General features: G+C 32.4%; 2 protein-coding genes across 3 annotated transcripts; one reads left to right on the top strand and one right to left on the bottom strand.

Moving 5' to 3' along the window:
• The first annotated feature begins 2794 nt into the window (after window positions 1-2794).
• LOC131637694 (arginase 1, mitochondrial) lies at window positions 2795-6107 on the top strand. Of its 2 annotated transcripts, none has more exons than XM_058908299.1 (7): window positions 2795-2951; window positions 4099-4245; window positions 4400-4555; window positions 4836-4969; window positions 5140-5349; window positions 5515-5625; window positions 5730-6107. In XM_058908299.1, the coding sequence occupies exons 2-7, from the start codon at window positions 4101-4103 to the stop codon at window positions 5988-5990; spliced, it is 1017 nt and encodes a 338-aa protein (XP_058764282.1). In that variant the 5' UTR covers window positions 2795-2951; window positions 4099-4100; the 3' UTR covers window positions 5991-6107. The 2 variants fall into 2 exon arrangements, with proteins under 2 accessions (XP_058764282.1, XP_058764281.1); XM_058908298.1 differs by having other exon boundaries at window positions 2796-2951; window positions 4099-4241; window positions 4396-4555.
• On the bottom strand, window positions 6080-9179 carry LOC131637696 (protein NRT1/ PTR FAMILY 7.2-like). The gene is made up of 6 exons (XM_058908300.1): window positions 9006-9179; window positions 8831-8878; window positions 8624-8753; window positions 8103-8320; window positions 7323-7870; window positions 6080-7124 (listed from the first exon to the last, which is right to left on the bottom strand). Exons 2-6 carry the CDS (start codon window positions 8840-8842, stop codon window positions 6260-6262), a joined length of 1773 nt encoding a protein of 590 aa, XP_058764283.1. The 5' UTR covers window positions 8843-8878; window positions 9006-9179; the 3' UTR covers window positions 6080-6259.
• Window positions 9180-17207: the final 8028 nt, after the last annotated feature.

The following is a 17207-nucleotide window of genomic DNA, read 5'->3' as shown; positions in this document are numbered from 1 at the left end:
GTTAAATGATAAAAAGAAAATAAGAATGATAAAAATTAAACAAAATTTTAAATCTTGTACATACCTTTTGTGCTGCTTTCAAATTTATACCTGTAATTTTTCAACAAACATCAACAAAATTAAAAATAAAACGGTATAAGATTACTAATTAGAAGAAATTAAGAATAGTAAAATCAATAAAGAATGAAGATATAGAATTTAGATGTATTTGTAGACTTCCAAATGTTGCACCTATAACAAAAATCACAATTACTCAACATCAATAAAATTAGAAAAAACAATATATTTAAAAAATATTAAAAAAACATAAAGAAGAAGATGTAGAATTTAGATAAAATTGCAAAAGAGAAACATACAAACAAAAGCTCTTATATACTAAAGAGAATATATATACAGAATGAAAAGAGAAGTAAGTTGGAAAAATGAAGTTGCTATAAATATAGATGGAGATTTTATGAGATAATGGTTTAGTGGAATTATTAAAAAGAGTGAGTGGATTTCTAAAACATGATGGGGTTAGTTAGTTAACAAAAGAAGAATTAGTAATTAGTAATTGTGAAAATTAGAAGAAGAATTAGTAATTAGTAATTGTGAAAATTAGTAATTGTGAAAATGAAAAGAAAACTACGTGTCCCATATTTTTAGTCATAAAAATTTAATAAGTGGTTGAGTGGATTTTTTAAATCAATTTATTGTTTATTTATTATTTACGTTTTTAAAATAAAACTAAAGAGGAGAGAGAAATTGGAGAAAAAAGCTAATAAGTGGGTGATTGGTTTGTTTTAATTAATTTATTATTTATTTATTTAATTAATTTATTATTTATTTATTATCTAATTTAATTTATTTATTATTTATTATAAAATTTGGCGGGAAGTTTTGGTGGGAAGAACTTTTAGGATTATAATTTAGTACTAGTCATCCACCCGTGCGATGCACGGACATAAATTTATTAAATTATTGATTTATAATATCATATTTTAAAGCAATTTATAACATACATTATAGGAAAGATTTTTTATATTTAATGTGTTTTTTATATATAAAAATTAGGAAAAAATAAATATGTTGTATGTTTTAATAATAACCATATATACTGTTCATCTTATATAAGAGTTTGGACATTAAAAATTATATATTAATATATCTTTTATAAAATGACTCAATTAAATATTAAAAATTACAATGCATCAACAAAATTCACTACTGTGCAAAAATAAAATAAAATAAAAAGTTTAAAATGTGTTAAAAAAAAGGTTTAAATACTTTTAAATTTTATGAATAATACAAATAAATATTGATTCAAAAATTTATAATGCTATTTGATTACTCGTGAAATAATAGCATAAGAGAAGATATTGAACAATTGAGTCGACTTCTATTTATATAATTTAAAGAATAATAATTAAATAATATAGAAACCACAGCAATTACTGACCAAACTAATATTTTATTCAAAAAAAATTCTATCGCGGCAAATGTGATGCAATTTTTCAACATTTAAAAAATAATTGACTTTAACTGAAAAAAAATTAAGTAAAAAATGATAACTATATTATAGATAAAAGAAAAAGTATAAAGACTAAAAATAACACTAAAAAAAAAGATGAACAAAGAAGTGAAGTATAGATAAGAGATGATCATGTACAACAGAAAATATGCAAATATGTAAAGTATAGGGAAATGAGGCTTTTGGTGAAAGAATATGTAAAATGCAAAATAACTGAACAGAAAAGATGGATTTTGAAGATGTTAGCCAAAACACTTAGTACCAAAATCATTTATATATATACTGCGTTAAGGGTGTAATGTCCTCATTATAGGGGCAGTTTGTGTGGTAGTTTTAAAATTACGTGGGTCATTTACATGGGATATTAAAATTAAAAAACAAATAAAAATATTAAAATCTTAAGACCACGATGAGTTAGTGGAGGTTGAATTACTGGGAGTTATGTTGTTAATCTAAATTTTGTATTTTGTATATTTTAATGTTAATAATTATTTAATTTATTTATTAATTATTATTTATAATTAGAAATATTTATTTAATTAACTTATAATTAGAAAATTTATTTAATTTGATTAATTAATTATTATATGTTTTGGCGGGAAAAATTGGTGGGAAGAAGTTGTAGGATTATAATTTAGTATGATAAACTTGACTAACTTAATTGACAAAAGTAGTTTAAGAAATTAAATAGTTTTTTTTTATAGAAAGTGATTGTATTTTTTCTATAAAGTTGGCCTTGATACTTAGGAAAGACGGATTCGATTGTGTGGTGAATCCAAATAGCATCTTCCGGATGTACCATTGTCACGTGATCAATACTTTGGTTTTTGACAATACTTTCTTTACGTGACAAAATATACGTATCCTTATAATTCTTTTCTTTTAATAATATTAATGTACATATTAATATTACAAAATATTCAATATTTACTATTTTATGGCATATATGCTAAAAAATTCAATTATTTCATGATAACATTAATTTATTTAAACTTCTTAAAATAATAATATTAATAAATTACAAACTGGTCAAAAAAACTTAACAACTTACTAAAAATAGATTTAAATGCATTTTTGTTTCTATTTTAATTTTTTAATATTTTAGTTTTTTTTCTCCTATTTTGATTTTTTAAAAATCTTTTGATGTCTCTAAAAATTATAAATATATGATTAATCAGAAAGAAATTGCATGGATGGAATATTAATCGTCATAAAAAAAAAAACAATTACCTTAAATATGCATCATAATTATCCCTCTAATTCACGATTAGATCAAACTGTTTCCAATACGAGGAAAAAACAAAAACATTCTACGACAGTGATGTCAGAAATATGTGGAAAAAAAAGAAGCCATTAACGAAATAAACTCTTTTTAATTAGCGCCACTTCACCCTCCATCTCTCTCTAACGTGTTTTTTCTGTTCTCTGCCAACTTTCACAGGTACCATTTTCATCCCTTAACTGTTAGCATATGTTCAGAATATTATAGATGAATCTATCACCTTAAGTGTTCAAGTTTCAAGCTTTAAACACTCGTCAATCATGGGTGGTTTTGTCTGTTTTTCTTTTATCCCAAAATTAGAATTGAAAATCTAATGTTTATTTTTGTCGAATGTTTAGTTTTTTTTCTTGTTATAGTAATTTGAGATATTGCATTTTCATTGTTAAGCTAGATGAAGTTGTAAGATGAAGATCACTAGATCAATCAGTTTCTGATTTGTATTTTGCTGTTTTATTTTTCTGATTAAAAGGAAAAAAAAAAGAAGGAAGGAAAGGGGGTATATAATGAATCGGTTTCACTGGCTTGGTTAGAATTTTGTGTTTATGAGACTTAAGAAACTCATTTTTTTTTGTGGTTTTTGGGGTTTTCTTTCACCTTTGTTATTAGGATTAGGGGTTAATTTACTAAATTTCAGTATCCTAGAGATGTTTGTACACTGTCATTGACACCGATAAACTCGAGTGTTCTCAAATAGTGGCCTTGCCATGGCAGTGCTATGGCCAATATACATGTGGTGAGAGTGGTAAGCACAATAGAGAATACCCTATTTGCGATGAGATGCGTAAGAGAGTCTTTTTAGGTTCTGATTTGTGAAAAGTGATTGATCCCTTCCCAACCATGCGACTGAGATATTGAGATATTTATAGACCTGACCCTTTGGCCGAGTTGTTGCTAAGGAACCGGTTCCAAGGCTAACTGCTTGGCCAGATCGTGGAGATAAGAGGATTCAGTCCTCCCTCTTAACTGGAAAAGTGGTTACCTCCCTGGACAGGTGGACATTGCAGTTATCTCTTTTGCATTATGTGGCTTGACACGCCCTTATATGGCTCGGGGTTGGAGCGTGCTGGGCTGAACCAGGCGGCCCACGTCCCGGGCGTATTAGGCAGGACCGGGTGACATCACTTGCTTTCCACGTGATGCCGCCCTTTCGTGCCCAGTCTCCTCCCATTTCATTCTTGGGCTAAGTGCGTGATGGATTGGCCTTTTTGAGACCCCAGCAAAGTTATTCCAGTTCAGTCACTGATGAGTAGAATTGGTAGAATTTCTTTAGCCTCTATGTATTTATTGTTCTATTACTTTGTTGCAGAAATGTCGACGATAGTGCGCAGAGGTATCCATTGCATGCAGAGACTGAATTCAGCGAGTGTATCCGCTGCTTTGCTAGAGAATGGACAAAATCGTGTAATCGATGCTTCACTTACCCTTATTAGAGAAAGAGCAAAGCTTAAGGCAAGTCATTATTTGGTTTTTGTTTTGCTTGACTGAAACTTTTGTTTTTTCGGTGCTGTATTCTAGGAATCTTTAATTTTATATTTCATTTGGATGATTTTGATTATAAGCTTTGTAAGAAAACAATATGAATGTTGAAATTGGTTCTCTGCAGGGAGAACTTGTGCGTGCTTTGGGAGGTGCTGTTGCAACTTCATCGCTTCTTGGAGTTCCTTTGGGACACAATTCATCATTCCTTCAAGGGCCTGCATTTGCGCCACCTCGTATTAGGGAGGCCATTTGGTGTGGTAGCACAAACTCAACAACCGAAGAAGGTATCGTCATCTTCATATGAAAGAATCAAGAATACAATTGTAGATATTGTTGTTGGACTTTTGTACTGTTGGGATTTTAGTTACCATCGGCATATTCTATGTCTTCTCGTGGTTGTATGTTCTGATGATAACACTAATTGCTGTAACAATGTATGTTCAATTGTATTCTATTTCAATGTTGTCAATCGTGGATTGCAGAAAATAGCGTTTTGTTCAAATTCCGCTACACAATATATGACAATCTTAAGCTTATAGTAACATTACTATTATGGTTTTGCAGGTAAGGATTTAAAAGACGCACGAGTGCTAACTGATGTCGGTGATGTCCCTATTCAAGAAATTCGAGATTGTGGTGTAGATGATAAAAGATTGATGAGTGTCATTGGCGAATCTGTCAAGTTAGTGATGGAAGAGGTAAATTTGCCAATTTATGATTTGGAATTGAAGACCGACACCTTCTTCATCATCATCCTCATATATTGTTTCTTAGCATTCACTCCACTATCATGTGAAATACTACAATGTTTTGCTGATAACTTTCTGGTCGAACTTGCTCGGTCGTCGTGTTATTTATATTCTTTCAGGCTCCACTAAGACCCTTAGTTTTAGGTGGTGATCACTCAATATCATTTCCGGTTATTCGAGCTGTCTCTGAGAAGCTTGGAGGACCGGTAGATGTTCTTCATATTGATGCGCATCCTGACAACTACGATGCATATGAAGGAAATATTTATTCGCACGCTTCTTCCTTTGCTCGCGTCATGGAGGGTGACTATGTTCGGCGACTCTTGCAGGTAATCTTTTACTCTTGACATGTATATATGTTTTGTTTATATCATAAACAGTTCAGTGTATATTTGGACTGCGGCGAGTTTGGCAAAATCAAGGTGGCACCGTGATTTTGTTGAAACTACAATGTGTAGCTTTTTCCAAAGTAACACTTTTTAAATATATTTCAGGTTGGTATTCGATCAATATCAGCTGAAGGACGTGCACAAGCGAAAAAATTTGGGGTCGAACAATATGAAATGCGAACATTTTCTAGAGATCGCCCCTTCCTAGAGAACCTGGTATGTCTCTATCAGCCTCTGTGTTTGTGTGCGCGTGGTTATATATGCGTACGCACACATGCATTGGTATTTTCTTTTTAAACCTTGGTGATTTCCTTGTGCAGAAACTAGGGGAAGGTGTGAAAGGGGTGTATATCTCGATAGACGTCGATTGTCTCGATCCTGCATTTGCTCCAGGAGTGTCTCACATTGAACCTGGAGGTCTTTCTTTCCGTGATGTTCTTAACATCCTACACAATCTTCAAGGCGATGTTGTTGGTGGAGACGTCGTTGAATTCAACCCACAACGCGATACCGTTGATGGAATGACTGCTATGGTAGCTGCTAAGTTGGTTAGAGAACTCGCTGCAAAGATTGCAAAATGATAAAAGGATAACATTTTAGAATGACAATAAATTTTTACTAGGTTGGTGTATTAATATAAGAGCTTATACGATATCAAACGGGATTCATATTTCAAATAAATTCGAGCGATTTCTGTATGTTGCGTCACATAACTTCAAACATGATAATTTTCATCCTTGCAAGTATCAAATTTTTCAGTACAAATTTTCAGGCTCTTTAACTGTATTTGATGTCAAGCATTTTTAAGAATCTGTTCCAAAGAAAACCACTTTTCTGCCGAACTCTCGAATCAAATCGCAACTTCTTCCTCTTTCTTTGCCTCGTCTCTTTTCTCCATTTCTACTACCTTATATCTTGTTGCACACGCAACATAAAATACCAAATTGATACCGGTTAAAACCGCAGACAAGAAGAAAAACCAATCTAAATGACCTTCATTTAGATTCGGCGAAACCCAACCATGTCGTCCGTGAGTCGAAGTGATTTTCATTACGACAGAAAGAATAGTATCTGCGACATAACTACCAACTGCTGACGTAGACATGGACAATCCCATTCCTAAGCTTTTCAATCCATCTGGTGCTTGTGATGTGAAAAAATTCATCTGAGCTACATAAACAAATGCTTCAGCTACTCCTACAAGTACATATTGCGGTATTTGCCAAAAGATGCTCAAAGAACTCGTCTCTTTACCGTCAGTGCTAGCGAACTCGAGTCTTTTCTTCTCTACCAAACCGGCGACAATCAAGGCTAGTATTGTAATGGATAGTCCAATGCCGATTCTTTGTAGCTCACTAGGAAGGTTTGGCTCTCTTTTGACGATTTTCACGTATAATGGAATAATGAGAATGTCGAATAACATGATGAATAATGATGTGCTTATGATATCGAATGCTGTCATGCTAGCAGGAGGGATTTCAAACTTGGAGAACTTTCTGTTCATCGTTGAACCTTGCTCGACGAATAGAGAAAGCATTTGTATGAAGACGACGGACGAGAAGATCGTGCAAAGCCATACAGGTAATAGTCTCAAAATGCATTTCACTTCTTCGACTTGTGTCACGGTGCAAAGACTCCATGGATTTGGATTTTTGTTTTTCTCTAGCAACTTGTGCTCTTCTGTGGTAGAAATAATCGCAGCTCTATCGAAAAACCTGTTTGTCACCAAAATAAAACAAATTCAATTTTTTTCTGCTAAGATATATTCGTAAATTTTCTTGAAGAGTTCATGATAACTTGTTGAAAACTGCTTATAAACATGTCATAAGCTATTTTCGTAAGCTCTTCCAAATAGTCTTAGAAGTACTTGTATCAGTAGATAAATTTAAATAAGTTAATCCAAACAGGCATACCTAAGACCTTTAGTGTGATACATTTTCCTATCATCCCCTTCTCGAACATCATATAGTCCTTCTCCATTAGCGGGCACTTGAAGTTTTATTTTCTTCGCAGAGGACACAAACACTTGCGCAAACCTCAAGATAGGATTTCGAGTCGTCTTCATATGCCGGTATCTAAGAGTTCCAGCCATAAAAACCAGAAACGAAAAACCGCCGCAACCAACACATATCCAAAATCCAAGCACCCAATTTCCTGAAGTCTCTATGTAAGCCAAAACTGTCTCAGCTGCTAATGATCCAAGATTCAACGCCACGTAAAAGTAGCTAAAAAATAAGGACTTCGATTTTTCTTCTCTAGGTTCTTGTTCGTCGAATTGATCAGAACCAAATGTTGCTAATGCAGGATCAGCAGCTCCATTTCCTAGTGCTACTAGATATATTGATATGTAAAGTATTGCAACATGAAGTGATGAATGAGGTTCACATAAAAAACCTATTTTCCCACAACCTTGAGGCTTAAGTAACAAGTAATGAGTTAATAAGGATAGTAGCACCAATCCCTACATAAAAAGAAAGGCAGATAGAACTTTAGATTTGGTATCCGGCTTTGACACACACTAATCTCATCATCCACTAGCGGATGCTCATTTATAAACTGGCTCATCACTAGGATTGTTAGCACTTAACAGGATTCGAACCTGAGATCTTGAGAGGAATACTCTCAGGACCGAAGCCTTTGATATGAAAAAAGCAAACATATTGAGTAAGTTGCTTGTGAATTTGAATACTTACAATGTTGAGGACAATTTGAAATATGATGCAAGTGAGGTATCTTCCCAAGTATGAGTCACTAAGAAAAGCTCCAATTAGAGAGAAGAAATAGGTAGTTCCCATCCATGTGCTGAAAGTGTTTGCTGACTCTGCATTACTTTGTCTCAATACTAACTTTGCAAAGAGAACCAAATTTACTTCAACTCCAGTGAAAGCCAATGTAACTAGAAACTGATTCACTGTTTCAATTATAGATAGAATTCATTAAACTTTTGTCCAAATAATAAGTCTAATGATAATCTTGTTTATACTCATACAAAAGATAGAAACTATTCAGAGTCGTCTCAAGTTTTTGAGGATCCTGCGTAGGTTGTGTAGGTTACAAGACCCTATTTAGGTACGATTTAACCGTGATAAATTTTTGATCCTGTACAGTAGTTTGCCTTCAAAGACGGCTCTACACCCTCAAAGACGGCCCTGATAGTATCTTCTAACCTATCAACAATATAACAATATTGAGTAACATTCAAGTGTGAGGATACCTAACAACCATGAGGCACTTCTCCATCCACCTGTCTTAGATTTTATAGCTGGTTTTCCATAACAATCAACTGATCCATCTTTTGTGCAAAGATTGGTATTCTCCTCTTCATGGCCATCAATTTCAAACACCTATTCAAATCAAAAACCAATTAATAAAGTGAATGAAAACAACAAACAAGTAATAGCTTATATATATAATCTCTTACCTTACTAGCCATCCTTGTCTCTATTTTTTCCCTAACCTCTTGAATCTCCTTCTTAAACAAAATCACTTGAGTAAAAAAAAATAATATATCCAAAACCACTCAAATAAAAATTAAGTGAGTTTTGAAAAATTAGTCAAAAGATGAGATTTGAAAAAATATATATATTTTCTTTCACCTTTTAATTCAATGAGTCAAAGATATGTGTCTCCAATGGAATGTTGTGCATGAATATCCACTTTCTTTGTCTCCCAAGTGCCCTTAGAATTATAGACAGCACAGTCTTCAAACTCTGTAAACTCTATGTAAGCATTTATGTTCAAGTAACTGCAAACATTCAATTTATTCAGATCATACACAATTGAGAGAAGAAAAAATAAATAATACTTTATGATAAATATACTTATTAATTATAATATTTTGTTATTATAAAAAAATAATGTCAAAAAAATTATAAAAAAAATTTATCATGTTTGAAATTTTAAATATTCATGGTTTAATGTGTAAACTGTAAAGTATCGATATAAAAACTAATTTACTTATTTCTTTACTTTTTTGATGATTTTTTTTACTAAATAGGTAAATAAAGTTATTAATGAAAAATAGAATAATAGCTATTGTATGATTGGTGATTAAATTTTTTAATTCAATCTATTAAAATTATAAAATAAAATTCTTACATGAACTAAAACTTCAAATATAAATAAATAAATATACAATACAATAAAATATTGTTAATATAGAGTAGGTTGAGGTGTAGCTAAAAAAGTTGATGTGTCGAATGTATGACTAATGTAAGTAATAAGTAGGGGCGACGTGCAAATCATATGACTAATGTAAGTAATAAGTAGAGGTGTTTAAAACCCAAAAAATTTGACGTGTAGAATGTATGACTAATGTAAGAAATAAGTATTATGTGTATATTTTATCATATTTTTGTAGGATACTTATTTTGACTTACATATCAATAAAAAAATATTATTTATTTATAAATATTATTATTTATTTGAGATAAAATTGTTATATTTATTTTTATTTTTATTTTTATTTGTTGGCATCAATAAAATATTAAAAGAAAAAGTTTGATTTACATCATTTTTGTTTCTCTTTATATATAGAATATCAATAATAAAAAAAATTATAGTGTTATCAGACTAGCAGTATGTTTGAACTTGCTTATAATTTACTACACGGCATAGTAAATTTATTTAAGAATGCAACTTAATGAATATTGTTCTTTAGACATAAGATAAAACTGTAAAACGTAATTCATATTTATGCTTCAAATTATAAATTTGTTTTTAAAATTATAAACTTACTTTATGATAGTGTATGAATGATTATATACAAATTATATTTTCTTCTATATAAGTATGTATGACTTTAAAAAATTTGTAAAAAAATTGAATCAATTCAAATTGCATTGATTTTAATTTGGTTTGATTCGATTTTATTTCTTAAAGTCAATCGAACCACACTTTTTTTTATTGTAGTTCAAACAATTTTTAGCATCAAGGCCAACCAAACCACATCGCGCGAACATGAAATGAAGCTTGGTTAGGTATTTAGGATATATTTTATATTATTTTATTTTAAAATTTTTTTTGTTGTGTTATTGGTTATGAAAATTTATTAAAATATTTCACTGAGTTCTTTTATTTTATTTTAGAATCTTTGAAAATAATTTTTAATTTTATATATATATATATATATATATATATATATATATATATATATATATATATATATATATATATATATATATATATATATATATATATTATTTTTATTTTTATTTTAATTTTAAAAATAATTTATGCAAACATATTCATATATGTTCCCTAGTAGACATTTTTACTATAAACTATAAAAGTTTTTTATTTAATCAAATCATGAGCCGGATCAAATTAAATTATTTATAGATTTTATCACTTTGATTCAAGTCATTCTTTACGCTGATTCAAAACATAACTGTATGATTTGACTCAAATCAATTTGTTCTTTTTTTCACATGTTTTGTGTTTTAGCTCTAGCACATATATGAATCAGTTTTGTCATTCTTTAAAAAATAATGTCATTATAGATGTTGAAGATGCACAATTGTGAAATCTAAAAATAATCTAACCATATTTCCACAAGTTTAGAAAATATTGAGTGTTCTTCTTTCTCACTTTTTTCTCAAGTCAAGTTTATAGAAAAACTTCATAGAATGTTGATTGAGTTAGACTTGTTTAGGCGTTATGTGAGTTTCTTTAAGATATTCAATCATCTTCAACCTTGAATCAAGAAACCTCGTTGTTGTGGTACTCAATTCAAAAGATTGAGTGTGAATGGTAGATACAAGGTATATTATGTTTTTTCTGAAGCTTTTGTGTGTATCCATTTGGATATTCGATATCATGATCATGGTGCTTGGAGACTGATTTCCAGTAAGAAAATATTATTGTGTACTCCATTGAAAACTTTGGAAGTATTATAAGAAGGTAGTTGCAGAACAAAGTTGAGAGTTTTTAATATCCTTGGGTAGACTGAAGTAAAGATGTTTGATGAATAGAAGCTTGGAGCTGAACTTTGGATTCTAGCTAGGTATTTGGACATGTGTTGACTTAAGCGCTAATTGCCTTTGAAGTATTCAGTGTTGACTAGACTATCCGTTGTATAAAAAATTGTATATATTAATTTACAAAATAGTGGAAGACTTTACGAATTTTTAGTGGGTTAACATTGAAGAATGGACTAAACACAAAACAAAGATGAAAGTGTTGAACCAATATATATCTGTTATACAAATATCTCTATCATTATCTCTTTACATTTTTGCATAGTTGGCATGTTTAGGTTATTTATCACCTTCTTAGATTCCATGTTGATAGATTTTATCTACTTATAGAAATTTATTGTATAAGCGTATGTCTTTGATGGATATAGTCGTTATGACATTCTTTATGAAGATTATGTCTGCATAAACTTTTGTTGATATATTAATTAGTTGATTAATTAAATTCAATTTGAGCCGTGTACGGACATTGAATCGTGATTATTTTTGAATTTCTTGTTAAAGAAACCTCATTATTCTTAGTTGTTGTAATTTTTGATGATCTAAATTAAATGTGATATTCATCCAATCATATTTTTACAAAACCACAACTTTCTTTCGCTTTTATTTGTAAGACAACGAAAAGATCGACTTTAGTCCTTAGGCATTCGATGAGACCTCTCCTCACAGCAATCGACAAGTTGACTCCTATTCAAACTCATTAAACCCAAATTTTCATAGAGTTGTACTGATTTAAAGTTTCCATCTAGGACCGGCCTCAGGGTCTTCACTTTGATTCCCATAGGTGGATTGATCTTGTCACCTAGTAGGGCCACATCTTTGCACATATTGAGGTTAACTGTGTCGATGGTTGTAAGGGTATGAGTCTTCTTTACCTTTTTTTTAGGAGCGACGGTGGTAGCTTGAGGCACTACTACAGAAAACACCTTCGTCAAACAATATTACAATAACCTTTCTTTAACCGTGGTGGAAACACGTTTTTTGGCGTTTTATTGTTTTGTTTTTACTAAAAGGTATTTCACTACGGCCTTTGTTGAACTCCGTGGTGAAATGTACCAAGAGTTACACTATTTGAATCCCAATTCCTTCATTATTCCAGCTACTTGTATATCAGTATTGTTATTATTTTCAACTGTGGTGTAAAATCCAATCACCGTATCACGGTTCTTCTTGTCAACCGTGACGAAAAGTGATATTTTTTAATATATAAGCGAAAGTGGTTGTCGTCCAGTACATAACAATAGTTTCTCTCTAAAGAAAATCCTAATATATTTCACTTTTCTCTCTTAAAACATAACCCTAACATCCATGTCACTCTTCATACATATTGCAACCTTCAGATTCGTCTTCACAAATCACTACCTTGAGGTTCGTTCATTAAACTTATGCTACGATTTAGTTTGCATTTCTTGTTAAAAGTGGGTTCTAATTTTTTCATTTGGTGAAGTTCTTATTTTTTCATATTCTTTTTCACATTCTTTTTCACCACCTTAACAAAGCGCATACTTTGGCTATGGTATATATAGTTTGTGTTGCCATGAAAAAATATACAAGAAGTACGAAGCTATTGTGGAAACTTCATCCACCTTGTATTTATTTTTAATAGTATCCTAAAATAGATGAACTTCGTAATTTGTTCCAGTATCACAATTAGTTTCAATAAAAGGCATATTCTTATAATATTTTATTATATCTCGTGTTGTTGTATGATATTAGTGTTTTGTTGCTAAATGGTAGTATATTTTTTATTTTATTTTGTTGTGTGTATTTGTTGTGTTGTTATATGTTGTTGTTGTTGATAAATATGTTAGAACAAGATTTGTTCTGATCAATTATCTTAGTTTTGATGATAACAATAATATGAATTTTGCTTAAGATAATATGGTACTCTAATCCAATGCAATTTCCCTTTCAGGAAATATATAAAGAGTACGCATAATTCAGCGCTCAGAAGCTTTGTCTCAAAGGGTTCAGCATGCAACATCAGAACATGGTCTGGCAAGACATCAGATGATGGTCGAAGCAGAATCAGAACATGGGTCTATGGAAGCATCAGAAGAACAAGAGAACAGAAGCACTGAAGTTCTGATGGTATCACGCTCAGAAGCACTTCAAGGTCAGAAGATCAGAAGATGCTTTGCACCAAGCTGTTTGACTCTGATGATATTCAAACGTTGTATTCACAAACATCAGATCAGAAGAAAGTACAAGTGGCAAGCTACGCTGACTGACAAAAGGAACGTTAAAAGCTACTAAAGGCTACGTCAGTAGACACAGCGTGAACAAGGCTCGAGGTAGTTGACAAAAGCGTATAACATTAAATGCGATGCTGTACGGAACACGCAAAGCATTAAATGCACTCAACGGTCATCTTCTCCAACGCCTATAAATATGAAGTTCTGATGAGAAGCAAGGTCAACCAATTCTACACCTATTCTGTGAATATCAACTTGCTGAAACGCTGTTCAAATCAAAGCTCAGAATCTTCATCTTCATCAAAGCTCACTACATTGCTGTTGTAATATATTAGTGAGATTAAGCTTAAACGTTAAGAGAAATATCACAGTTTGTGATTATAGCTTTTAAGAAGCAATTGTAATACTCTTAGAATTGATTACATTAAGTTGTAAGGAACTAGAGTGATCGTGTGGATCAGAATACTCTAGGAAGTCTTAGAGGTTATCTAAGCAGGTTGTAACTAGAGTGATCGTGTGGATCAGTATACTCTAGAAAAGTCTTAGAGGGTATCTAAGCAGTTGTTCCTGGAGTGATCAGTGTGTGATCAGAAGACTCTGGAAGACTTAGTTGCTGACTAAGTGGAGAACCATTGTAATCCGTGCGATTAGTGGATTAAATCCTCAGTTGAGGTAAATCATCTCTGCGGGGGTGGACTGGAGTAGTTTAGTTAACAACGAACCAGGATAAAAATAACTGTGCAATTTATTTTTATCTGTCAAGTTTTTAAAGCTACACTTATTCAAACCCCCCCCTTTCTAAGTGTTTTTCTATCCTTCAATTGGCATCAGAGCGCCGGTTCTAAGGTGCAAGCACTTAACCGTGTTTAGAAAAGATTCAGGAAGAGAAAAACGCTTCAGTAAAAGATGGTTGATGAAAGTGAAAAGTCTACACCTGCATCTACATCTGGCTCTGCTGAGCAATACAACGGTAACAATGGTTATACTAGACCGCCGGTATTTGATGGTGAAAACTTTGAATACTGGAAAGATAAACTGGAAAGTTACTTTCTTGGTCTAGATGGTGATCTATGGGATCTTCTAATGGATGGTTACAAACATCCAGTAAATGCCAGAGGCGTAAAGCTGACAAGGCAAGAAATGAATGATGATCAGAAAAAGCTTTTCAGGAATCATCATAAATGCAGAACTGTTTTGCTGAATGCTATCTCTCATGCTGAGTATGAGAAGATATCTAACAGGGAAACGGCCTATGACATATATGAGTCCTTGAAAATGACTCATGAAGGAAATGCTCAAGTCAAGGAGACTAAAGCTCTAGCTTTAATCCAGAAGTATGAAGCCTTCAAGATGGAGGATGATGAAGACATTGAAAAGATGTTTTCAAGATTTCAAACTCTTACTGCTGGATTGAGAGTTCTTGACAAGGGATACACCAAGGCTGATCACGTAAAGAAGATCATCAGAAGCTTACCCAGAAGATGGGGTCCTATGGTGACTGCATTCAAGATTGCAAAGAATCTGAATGAAGTTTCTCTGGAAGAGCTTATCAGTGCCTTGAGGAGTCATGAAATAGAGCTGGACGCAAATGAGCCTCAAAAGAAAGGTAAGTCTATTGCATTAAAATCCAATATCAAGAAATGCACTAACGCTTTTCAGGCTAGAGAAGAAGATCCTGAAGAATCAGAATCTGAAGAAGAAGATGAACTGTCCCTGATCTCCAGAAGGCTAAATCAACTCTGGAAGACCAAGCAAAGGAAGTTCAGAGGCTTCAGAAGTTCAAAGAAATTTGAACGTGGAGAATCTTCTGATGACAGAAGATTTGACAAGAAGAAGGTCATGTGCTATGAATGCAATGAGCCTGGACACTTCAAGAATGAATGTCCAAATCTTCAGAAGGAAAATCCCAAAAAGAAGTTTCATAAGAAGAAAGGTCTTATGGCAACCTGGGATGAGTCAGAAGATGATTCAGACTCTGAAGATGAGCAGGCTAACTGTGCGCTGATGGCGACAGAAGATGACGGATCAGAATCTACATCAGAATCAGATTCTGAAGAGGTATTTTCTGAACTTACTAGAGATGAGTTAGTTTCCGGTCTAACTGAACTTCTGGAACTCAAGTCTCAGATTAGTCTCAAATACAAAAAGCTGAAAAAGCTATTTGAATTTGAAACAAAGAAGCTTGAGTTGGAGAATTCTGAATTAAAAGAAAAACTTTTAAAATTATCCAATAATGTTGGATCTCCTTCTGATTCAGAAAAATCCACTCCTAGTCTAAACCATATTCTGAAAGAATATGATTTAAGTTTCAGGAAGTTCTTATCTAGAAGTATTGGCAGAAGTCAGCTAGCTTCTATGATATATGCTGTGTCTGGAAACAAAAGAGTCGGCATTGGTTTTGAGGGTGAAACCCCATACAAACTTGAACCTGTTGATGAAATGAAACTCACATACAAGCCATTGTATGATCAGTTCAAGTATGGCCACTCCCATGATATTAGGCACACTTCACATGCTCAAAGTTTTCACATAACACACACCAGAAAGCATGTGACACAACCTAGGAAATATCATGAAACTCATATTAAAAATTATCATGCTGTTCCTCCTTCTGCTTACATTGTTAAACCTAAGTTCAATCAGAACTTAAGGAGAACTAACAAGAAAGGACCCAAGAAAATGTGGGTACCAAAGAAAAAGACTATTTCTTTTGCAGATTCTCTTGGCGACAAAGAAGATAAAAATCAACATGTCATGTCACCTGGACTCAAGTTGGTCTCAACACTTGAAGGGAAGAAGGATTGTCTTCCAAGTTCTGGTACTTAAATCTGTTGAAGAATCTATGTTCGTAGGAGATCAGAAAAGAAAGTTTATTAGTCTTGGAATCATTTGTTTTGTCTGTTTCTAGCAATGATGTTTCGTTCTTGAGTATTCTGAATGCTCTAAATGCTACAGAATATACAATATTGAAACATTGATTATGGACGAATCAATAAATATCTGGTTTGATGATAAACTTGTTTCTGATGAAACAAAGCAGCTTAAGAATTTCTGCAGATACAATTTTGTCGTATCAGAAGCTGCAGAGCAAAGAAGTGAACCTCCAGAAGCTGTGTATATCAGAAGTAATGGATCAGAAGATCATTCAGATTTATATCAGCACACTTCAGAAGGAGTGTTTCCAGAAGAAAAAGTTGATCAGATCAGAAGCAGTGATCTGAATCTGAAGGCGTAAAGTCTATTCTGAAATTTACAGCTGTCATCTATTATCTGATGGTGAACACGTGTCTGTACGGTTAGTACAAAGCGTGCAGTTGAAAAGACGCCGACCTAGGTAACTGTATTAAATCATTTCATTTACTGTGTTCTCTCTCCTAATGTCATTTCTCATTAAATGCATAATGATTTTTTTTTTAAATCTTTTAAATAACCCGCTTCATCTTCATTCCTTCTTTTTCTCTCTTTCTCTCTTTCTTGTGCATTCACTTCGTTGCATTTCTCTTCAAACCCTAGTTTTTGATTTGATCTCAAAGCATTATCATCATGAACTCTTCCTCTTGTTCATCTTCCTCAAAAGAAAAACTTACTTCTTCACAAATCCTTCTACGAAATTATGAATATGCTCCTT

The sequence above is a fragment of the Vicia villosa genome, unplaced genomic scaffold (genome assembly GCF_029867415.1).
Source record: "Vicia villosa cultivar HV-30 ecotype Madison, WI unplaced genomic scaffold, Vvil1.0 ctg.002073F_1_1, whole genome shotgun sequence".
Taxonomy (NCBI): Eukaryota; Viridiplantae; Streptophyta; class Magnoliopsida; order Fabales; family Fabaceae; genus Vicia; species Vicia villosa.
Note: the sequence above shows the minus strand (reverse complement) of the source record. Positions and strands in the feature narration are given on the sequence as shown.

What these genes read in the sequence shown, in the direction of transcription:
- LOC131637694 (XM_058908299.1), top strand. Translation starts at nt 4,101, where the DNA reads ATGTCGACGATAGTGCGCAGAGGTATCCATTGCATGCAGAGACTGAAT. An exon ending in TCAAGTTAGTGATGGAAGAG is followed by an intron (nt 4,970 to 5,139) that starts GTAAATTTGCCA and finishes ATATTCTTTCAG; the next exon opens with GCTCCACTAAGACCCTTAGT. An exon ending in ATGTTCGGCGACTCTTGCAG is followed by an intron (nt 5,350 to 5,514) that starts GTAATCTTTTAC and finishes AATATATTTCAG; the next exon opens with GTTGGTATTCGATCAATATC.
- LOC131637696 (XM_058908300.1), bottom strand. An exon ending in AAGTGCCTCATGGTTGTTAG is followed by an intron (nt 8,321 to 8,623) that starts GTATCCTCACAC and finishes TAATTGAAACAG; the next exon opens with TGAATCAGTTTCTAGTTACA. An exon ending in TATCACACTAAAGGTCTTAG is followed by an intron (nt 7,125 to 7,322) that starts GTATGCCTGTTT and finishes GGTGACAAACAG; the next exon opens with GTTTTTCGATAGAGCTGCGA.